Source organism: Penaeus japonicus, unplaced genomic scaffold, assembly GCF_977035675.1.
Source record: "Penaeus japonicus unplaced genomic scaffold, GWHDUDI00000001_assembly GWHDUDI00000013, whole genome shotgun sequence".
Taxonomy (NCBI): domain Eukaryota; kingdom Metazoa; phylum Arthropoda; class Malacostraca; order Decapoda; family Penaeidae; genus Penaeus; species Penaeus japonicus.
Genome location: NW_028234415.1, coordinates 5,616,563 through 5,626,562, shown reverse-complemented (window position 1 = coordinate 5,626,562; position 10,000 = coordinate 5,616,563). Strand labels below are relative to the sequence as shown.

Sequence of the window (10,000 nt, the reverse complement as noted above, 5' to 3'; positions counted from 1 at the left end):
TTTGGAATAAGATTATTTTCCTTCATTCCTTTCTTCTATATCCAAATCCAATGAAAAGTGTCCCCAATTGTTACACAAACACTCAAATAATGATAATAAAAATGTAACTATGTAAATACACCTCAGACATTTGTAAACAGCAACCAAATATCCTTTGGTCCTGCATCTACTACCTTCACTATGTTTTTCAGGATTTTGACTGATTACAGAATAAAAACATTTACTAATGCTGAATGTTTCCAGTAGTATCACTATTTGATATCAATATCATGAGAAAGAACAGTATGCCGTCTATCTAAATCTAAGGATATCATGGGGCATGTTATCAAAATCGCACAAAAAAGGAAAAGAATCTTGAATGGAAACGTGAATTTACAGATCACTTTGTTTTACTTTTCTCCATTTGCCATGTACAAATGAGGCACTTCCTAGATTAGTTAATGATCAAGGACATTGCAAATCTCTGGGGAAAGATTACATTTTTATGTGGACAAGGTTGATAACATGTAAAGATCATTAGACGACTGTTGGGGCTTAAAGCTAAGTATAACCCTGATGTCCTTGTAGTGGTAGTAATAAAACTCTAAAATAAGATGCCACAACCATGAGCCTTCATGAATGTGATGATTCCTCCCCTGTTTTCTTTTTTGGAAAGCTCATGATTTTCTCTAAAAATTTACACAGCCATTGACCAAAGCCATAAAACGACTCCGAGTATGGAAGTAATTTATTTGTGCAAAAGTGTTCCTCAGGAAATTCAGGTTATGCAGCTGGAGATAAATAAAAGGGGACGGACTGAATAACCTTTTATTTACACTATCTATTCCACTGTATCTGATGCCGATGCTTCATTTTAATGCATCAACACCACCAAACTTTTGATTCTAAATTCATCAGTGTCTTATTCAGTTGCTCTTATTTAGCTTCAAATCTTTCCTTTACAAAGTAGAAGATATGGCAGAAATGGAATTTCTTTCAACACTTGACCAGAAATGAGTTGATGACTTGAATGCAAGGAAAATATTTTGTACATATTAGATTTCCATCTTTTCCATCTGAATGCTGCCATCAGTCCTTTCTGATTATTTCCACAATGCTCATTGAATCATCAATGATATATTGGATGGCTAACCTTTTAAGGATACTATGCAAAAAGGCACTGCTTTCAAAGGAAAATTTGTTTTTAAATGAGGTGTATATACTGAATGAGAATTATATCACATGTGGCTGATTTTTATTCTGGACATCAAGAAATGAATTTAGTTTCAAGCCCCAATACAAGCTCTGTAAACTTATTCTGCTTTGATATCCCTGTCTGCTTTTTAAAAATTGAACTGCACTTGACTAGCTGCTTACAAATCCTAGTCTTAACCCTATGACGACGGTGCGTCACACCCGTGTGACACAGCCAAACTCCCGATGCCGGGGCGTCAAGCCAGTATGACGATTTTAATGCAATATTGCAATCGCCCGGCATTGGGGTCTTCGCGTAGCGAGTGCCCCGTCGGGAAAGGGTTAATGATCATTACCCATATATGCAATATTATTACTGAACTTTTTTTGAAATGTAAAAGAATCATGCATGGCAGGTAAAATCAGAAAAAAATCTGAATGAATACTAAACTAATCTATGTTTGTCTTTTTATGATACAGCACAGGTTTAAAGAAACAATATTTGTTGAACAAACATATAAAAACCTGACAGACAAAAAAAAAAATCTTTCTTGTAGACAGAAGAAAAAAAAAATATATGTTCATATACTGTTTCTATTAAAATGAAACAATATTTACAAATAATTCAAATGTACAAAGAGGTGATATATAAAATATGTTAAATATACATTCTCCAAGTAGGTTTGGTTCAGACTAGGTCATCACTGATACATGGATATTGCTCCTCTGGCTCCCTCCACAAACATCACCATATTTTTTGTTTTCCTTCACTAAATACAAGTTCCTTTTGGCTCTAGAAATAACCATAAATGAAATATATATTGGTACTCCAGTAATGAGTTGTGACAATTGAACATGCTAAATAAGGGAGTAATATTCGTCCACTATCAAACTGACAATGCAACCTTTCATACTTCGTAGATTTCATGTCCATCTGAATAAGCACACCCTGTCACAGCACACTCTTGACGCATGTTGTATTCTTCCCTGCACGTAACTCACTTGACTGGAGTTGGGAGCTAGTTCTATACTAAAAAAAAATATATATCAATCAGTCTGAGAACTGGATATGGCTTAAGATTCCCTTCTGCAGCTCATGATAAGGAGCTTTCATTATGGCAGTACCTAAGGCCAAAAGTATATTCTCTAAAAGGCAATGCTCTATCCCTGCAGGTAGTACAACACTGCAAGCACAGCATTTTACCTTATGCACACGCATACGCACATACACACATATTATTGGTCAACAATATGCATTATGTCACCCTGGTATAACATAAGACACACTACAGTTTCAAAGATATGAAGCCTAAGTTAATACATCCACTTCATATCTACTAAATTATGAATGTTTCTCTTAGATTTACACATCTGTGTTTCTCTGGGATAGAAGCCGTGGAGGTTTATCATCTACTGCTTCTACATAGTTTTCAGGAACAAGACCAGTGCGGCCATTGAGGGTTCCTTCGAGCCAGCCTGGTTCTCGGGATGGCCGAACTGCAAGGAAAAAGGAAGAACCTAATAAAATAAATTCATTTTATAATTCAATATTAATTTGACAAAAAAAAAAAAAAAATTGAAAGGTAAGTCAGTCAGTCTCCTAGTCTCTCTTTCTCTCTTGCTTTTTCTCTTTCTCTTTAGATCAAGCTATTGAAAATGAGTCTATGCATCTTTGTGTCAGTAAATAGTTTACAGGAATTAGTGAATAACAGTCTTCGAGAACTGATCCTCTCTTGAACATTATACTTAATACTGAGGCTGGATTTTTTGTATTTGAGTTCAAATGGCAGCCATAACCTCATATAACCCATTCTACATCCATCTGCCCATTTGTTACCTTTACAACTTATCATTTTAAGAGGTCCATTAAAAATTTTGTACATTCATAATAAATATTAATTGTATCTATTTATATGCCATGAAAACTTTTTTTTCTGAGAAACCTACATTTTAGTGAATTACTTTATATGTAAATATGTATTAGCAATACTTACCATTGCATAAGATTTGATTGGGCTCAAAGGAAAGCTCAGACTCATTTTCTCCTACACATGCATACAGCGTTCTCACACGTCTGGAAGAGTAATGGCTATTAGTTTTATCCTACATGCTTTTTCATCCCCACTCATGCAATCCTCATTTATACAGTCTGCACTTTTCAAATGTACTAGTCAAGTGAAAGTGCTGCATATCACAAAGAATGCTAGTAATATATTTTGCAATGGAAAACTAATTTCACATACTTCATTACCTTACTGCTAATCACAATTACTTTCTCAAAGACCTTTCCCATAATGCTTTACCTTGGAGGAGAACTGGCTGTCCCATTAGAAGTAGCAGAGGGCGGTGGAGAGGAGCTGGTCGAAGCTAGCAGACTTGATGTTGACTGTGACCCACTGATTGAATTCCTGTATACATTGAGAAAAACTATTATGTTTGCTTGAGAATGTATACATAGATAAGAAAAATCCTCATGTGGATTAATAATATAATAAATAATATAATCCATAAAAAGGATGACAAGCATTAAGCTTTACCAAAATACAGTACAGACTTTCATAGGCTAAATCAATCACTCATCCTTGTCTATGAGGACAGGTGAATAGTGTTCACTTTAATCACTACTGCAGTTCTGTACAGTGATCACAAAAAATGAATAGCATAAATAAAAACTGACAAGACAATTTCTTAATTGTTATAAACATTTATTATATATGTGCTACAAGTGAATGCAATTCTTTTTTAATAATGCCAATAAAATACTTAAACTTAATTAGATTCACTTTCTGAGGCATGCGAACAGCAAGTCATTCACATACAATAAAATATAGCATAGGCAGTTTTAATAAGGCTTTAAAGGATCAACTGATTTTTTTTTTTTTTTTTTTTTTTTTTTTTTTTTCATATTTCAGTGATCAAGTTATTTGAAAGATTTATATTGATTAAACCTGAAGCTTTCATGCAAAAGCCCCAGCAGAGAAGAACAGGTGAAAGTTTAGCTTAAGGCTTCTGATACGGACTGATATTTGGATGTACTTCAAAAGTAACTAGATTATGAACTACTCATTTTTTGTACTTGAGTATTCGCTCTTCCAAGTCACCTATTTTCTCGTGGCATTAGAAGACTGATCTAATTACCTCTGACGAAAGAAAAATCTTCAAGTCCAGATTTACAAGACTACCAACTCTATTTGATCCTCAATCTAACTATACAAACATAAAAGAACATCAAGAAGCACTGAAATGCACTAAAGAATTTTCAGACAATGCTCATAAAGACACAAATGCTCTGAGTAAAGAATATGACTTCAGAGTACACTTCAACTAAACAAACTACCAAAGAGTGTATTTACTTTCCAAAGAACAGAGTCTCTCCTTGGGACCATAGATTACTGGCTAACTGAACTAAATCAGCTTAACCAGTCAGATCCAAAGCAAAAACCCAGCCTCCCTCCAGAGAACTCTAAAACACCTCGGAAATGCACTGGATGTCACTAGTTGCACATACAAGTCAAAAGAGACAATGGGTTAAGTTGAAGATTGAGGCTATGCACCACCACATGCTAGAGCGAGTCACTACACTTACATAGATGAGTAGAGGTACTCCAGAGATTGTCTCTTGCACAGACTAGTGGGCATAATGGGGAATGAGAGCATACCATTATTAAGGGGGGGAAAATCTGTAAAACCTACTAGTATTTTGTTATATGTAATAATAAAAGTACATGTTTATGTACATTTCATAAACTTTGACTTTAGCGAATAAAGTACATCCTCGATTATTTGTTCACAGTAATTTACATAAGAACAAAATCAAATTATTATTACAAGTTAAGATACTCTACTTCTATTATATATGACTTTGTCAAGTAAATGCCATGCATAATCTGAGAGATAGGCCATCTGTTAACCAAAGAAAGCAGCTGTGTGCTATGTTATTTCTATGCATGAACAGATCCAAGTTAGGTTTTGTTTTCACACTGAATTAGTTTTCTATCAATTTCATTTACATATTCACTACTTTGAAATTATTGATATTTGTCCATTTTTTTCTGCAAATACTTTTGATGACTGTCAAAATCTTTGTTTTTGAAATTTAGAATTGTTAAAGCCAATTAAAATACCACCACCCTTTCTCAACTAATACAAATATCCGAGGATGCACAGCAATATGTACAGGCTATTGTAAATTGGCAGTGGCAACCATATAATGTCTTCAAAGACAAGGATACTTTGGAAAAAAATATACATATATTCAAACCTAACAAGGACCAATGGTTAACATAATGTACCATTTGCAAGAGAAACTAGATTATTAGGCTCTGCAGTTTAAAATTCAATCTTTATGATAAAAAAAAATCTTATAAAAGCACACTTCAAAAATTCTAAATTTGTATATTCATTATCTCCTCCTAACTACATGAACACCGATCTGCTTTGTGTACTTACGTTTCCATGTGTTGCCGGTACGTGGGCGGGTATGCTGTCCCCAGTCGCGCACCTGAAAGTGGTACATACCAAGCTATTTTCATTTATTTGGTACATTCTACTCTACATATAAAAAACTGGCAAACAGCTCACTTTGCAGGGTCTCAAAGTACATCTTTTCACAAAAAAAAGACAAACACCCATGCAACCTTTTGGTGCTTTTAACAAAAATAAATATCAACATTCATACAAAATGCTATAGAATAAACAAACAAGTAAAAAATAAACTTATCAAAATCAAATAAGCAAAACAAATTCCTTTATCTGACTTCTTGATATTATCAATTGTAAATAAACAAACACTTCCTTTTGTCAAAAGCTACTTCTGTTAAAAAAAACAAAAGGAATCATCACATTAAAATCAAATACTCTTGCTTTATCATTAACTGATAAAAACAATATTTCTCTTACTTATTTATCATTCTATCTTGTATTATACGGCAAAAGGTGAAAGATTTCAAATATAAGACACTACATCAGTTTAAGACAAAATTAGAAGACTTGAAAAGTGCCCTTCCAACAGAGAATAGAGAACAGGACTAATGAATGACTAGGGTGACATGATAATATTTTGTAAAGAAAGGAAAAAGAAAGAATGTGTGACGAAAAGATATGAAATGGAAAGCATGTGTGACGAAAAGATATCAAATGGATAGCATGTGTGACGAAAAGATATGAAATGGAAAGCATGTGTGACGAAAAGATATGAAATGGAAAGCATGTGTGGAAAAATATGAGATGGAATTCAGTAAGTTAAGTGGATAGGGTTATGAAACAAGTATGAAAGAGACATAGTTGGAAAAGTAGACTGAGGATATCTCATAAACAAAGGCAAGTGACCAAACACTTTGAAGAACAAAAGAAAGTGTGCCTGGTTGTAAAGTGAAGCTTAGTTATATAAATAGGGGATGGGGGGAGATTTTTAAGAATGACTGATCTGAAAATGTAGTGGTAGAAAAGGTAAGATAAAAGGTATACTGTGGAAGCATTATGTTTTTTTTTATGAAGCAAGGTAGATGATTGCAGCTATGTGCAAGATGAAATAATTCAGAATGGATCTTGTGCATAAATATAGGCATCTATACAATTACATAAATTAAAATATTCATTAAATCTATAAAGAGATGCAGCTAGAATCAAAACATGCAAATTAGGGACTTCTATTAACATGCAACACACAAAATACCCAAACTTTACATAAACAATGCGAATACCAAGCTCAAAGCCAAAGCATACATTTAATTGGACAAAGACATACATAGTAAAAATATTCATACTTACTTCTGAGGCAAACAACTATGAATTTTAATGTTAGAGCAAGTCTACAAATATAGGTACAAAACCAATTTTCCGACACCCTTTGTACTGGATTATCCATTCTGCTGGAACAAAAATTGAAGAATACTTCTTTGACACCCTCATTATGAACCACCTGGACCATCATGGACCACTACTGACACTTTGCATGAAGGCTATATCTAAGGGTGTATGTATAAACAAAATAGGCTAGAAATTGCACAAAATCAATGGAGCTGCACCATACATTGCCAAAAATCAGTGGTGTACCTGTACTTGGTTTTGTTGCTTTACTCACTCCATCCAGTAAATTTGGTACAGAATTTACAGCTACATAAGAAATGTACTAAAGAACTACTCTAAAATTGTAGGAAAACATACAATAAATTATGAAGCACCATGTACTGACTCATGGTGAATGCATTATCAAATAAATATGTTTATATAAGCTTTACCACCTAAAGAGTCACATTTAAGAGGCCAAATTGCACACAATTAAAATAAAAAATTGAAAATAACGAACAGAAAAGTGAACAACTATCCTTGTGAAGTTTATTCTCCTTATTGACAAATATTTCATTGTTGTTCCAGCATTTGCACATTCTTTTAAAAGAATCTTTGAAGAGAAGTAAACAAGGATGTCACATCAGCAATGAAAAAAGTTTATCAGTAGAAATGCCTCTTCACAAAGATAATGAGACAAAGAAAAATAAATATTTGTATTTTCTTGGTCAATTACCAAAAATGCACTTGCTCTTTCAATAAAATCTAACTTGCAACATTATTTCTATAACTCCTTCTCCCTTGCATAATAAGAGTTGTTCTACTCTTGAAAGGAAAAAGAAAGAATGTGTGACGAAAAAATGATATGAAATGGAAAGCCATGTGTGACGAAAAGGATATCAAATGGAATGGAAAAGCATTGTGTGGACGAAAAAGATATGAAATGGAAGCTTGTGTGGGAAAAATATGAGATGGAATTCAGTTGAGGATATCTCTATAAAAAAGGCAAGTGGACCAAACACCTTTGAAGAACTAAATGAAAGTGAGAATTGAGAAAAGGGTAAAGATAAAGGTATACTGTGGAAGCCATTATGTTTTTTTTTTTATTGAAGAATAATTCAGAATGGAATCTTGTGCATAAATATAGAATTCAAAACATGCAATTTGGGGACCTTCTATTAAAATGCAACACAACAATAATACCCAAACTTTAATTACAATGCGAATACCAAGACTCAAAGCCAAAGCATACATTTAATTGGACAAAGTGACATACATAGTAAAAATATTTATACTTACTTCTGAGGCAAACAATCTATGAAAAGTCTACAAATATAGGTACAAAACCAAATGTTCTGACACCCTTTGTACAGGATTATCCATTCTAGAATACTGCTTTGACACCCTCATTATGCAACCACCTGGGACCATCATGGACCAATCATACATTGCCAAATATCAGTGGTGTACCTGTACTTGGTTTTTGTTTGCTTTACTCACTCCATCCAGTAAATTAGGTACAGAATTTACAGAAACATACCAATAAATTATGAAGCACCCTGTACTGACTCATGTGTGAATGCTTATCAAATAAAATATCGTTTATATAAGCTTTACCGCTGTAAAGAGTACACACTTTAAGGCAGGCCAACAAAAATTGCACACAATTATAAACATAGCAACAAATTGAAAATAACGAACAAGAAAAGTGGAACACGCTATCCTTGTGACAGGTTTTAATTCGTCCTTATTGGGACAAATATTTCATTGTTGTGTCGCAGCATTTGGCACCTTCTTTTCTAAAATAAATCTTTGAACGAGAAAGGTAAAATCAAGGATGTCACACGTCAGCAATGAAAAAAGTTTATCTGCGTAGAAATGCCTTCTTCAAGCAAAGATAATGGACGACAAAGCAAAAATAAATATTTGTATTTTCTTGGGTCAATTACCAAAAAGCGTGGCAACCGTTGCTCTTGACCTTATGTAAATCTAACTTGCAATCTGATATATTTCGATAACTCCTCTTCGTCCCTTGCATTAATGCGAGAGTTGTTCTACTCTTATAAGATATGATCCTCAAATTAATTTCAAAGTACTCAAGTATTCAAGCAGTTGTGTTATTAGTACTTCATGAACAAAATATGTGACCCTTCTCAAGTTACCTGGTAAAACATCATACTTTAAGTAATTCATCCTGGCTATTTACAGATAATACTTCTATGAACCATTTGATAATAGGTATGAGCAATAATATAGTTTATGCATTTACTAACAGAGACACTTTCAAGGGCATGTTTACCTTTTCCTCCTGAAAGATTAATTCAGTCTGAGGTTAAATGAGTCTTTAAAAAAGGCATCAAATAGGATTATTTTGATCTAAAGATTCTTTACTGCAGACAGGATTACCTTTCCCTTTTTTGTAGTAATGGTCAGTTAAACTATTTTAGATTCATCTTGAAAAATCAATCTAAAAATCAAGTTATTAAAATTAAGAATCAACCTAAGAGATATTAATGAAGTTCTTGGTTAGAATAACATAAAATAATATAGACATTAGTTTTTACAAAAAAAAAAGAACACACAAACAAAACAGTCAAAGCATTACTACAATATTAATATAAAGCCATGCAACAGCAGTCAAGCAGTTGTTGTAAAAGTTATAAGTGCACAGAATATGGTATCGATGAACTATTGCATCCGACTCCGCTATCTTGTACATCCTATGAACAGTATTTTACAACATCAAACTGCACTAATAGAGTGAAAACTTCAATAATGGACAGCTATATTTCTCTTTATTCTATTCTTAACACAAATTGAACTACATTTTTCACATCTATGAGTGCAGCCATAACTTGACAGAAGCAGCCACCACTTTAGGGTTCCCACTTGTCTCCATCACAAACGCTGTCGTCATGATAGAACCCTACATCTCATTTGGCGATACTGGTATTGGAAGGGGTTTGCAGGTGGCCCATGTTATTTTGTGGGTGTTAATATATCTTTTAACATTCTCTTTTCAAACTTTCTAATTTACCAT

General features: G+C 33.5%; 1 protein-coding gene across 1 annotated transcript in view; it reads right to left on the bottom strand.

Annotated features, from left to right (window-relative positions):
• Positions 1–1,877: 1,877 nt before the first annotated feature.
• LOC122266042 (GTPase regulator associated with FAK) overlaps positions 1,878–10,000 on the bottom strand; it is a gene marked incomplete at its 5' end in the record, with an annotated part of 65,067 nt that continues 56,944 nt past the window's right edge. The window contains 7 exons of the mRNA XM_086542885.1: positions 1,878–2,670; positions 3,168–3,247; positions 3,477–3,581; positions 5,623–5,695; positions 6,943–7,043; positions 9,234–9,268; positions 9,566–9,680. Of these exons, the coding sequence (XP_086399011.1) occupies positions 2,537–2,670; positions 3,168–3,247; positions 3,477–3,581; positions 5,623–5,695; positions 6,943–7,043; positions 9,234–9,268; positions 9,566–9,680 (643 nt within the window). The remainder of the gene's footprint in view (positions 2,671–3,167; positions 3,248–3,476; positions 3,582–5,622; positions 5,696–6,942; positions 7,044–9,233; positions 9,269–9,565; positions 9,681–10,000) is intronic.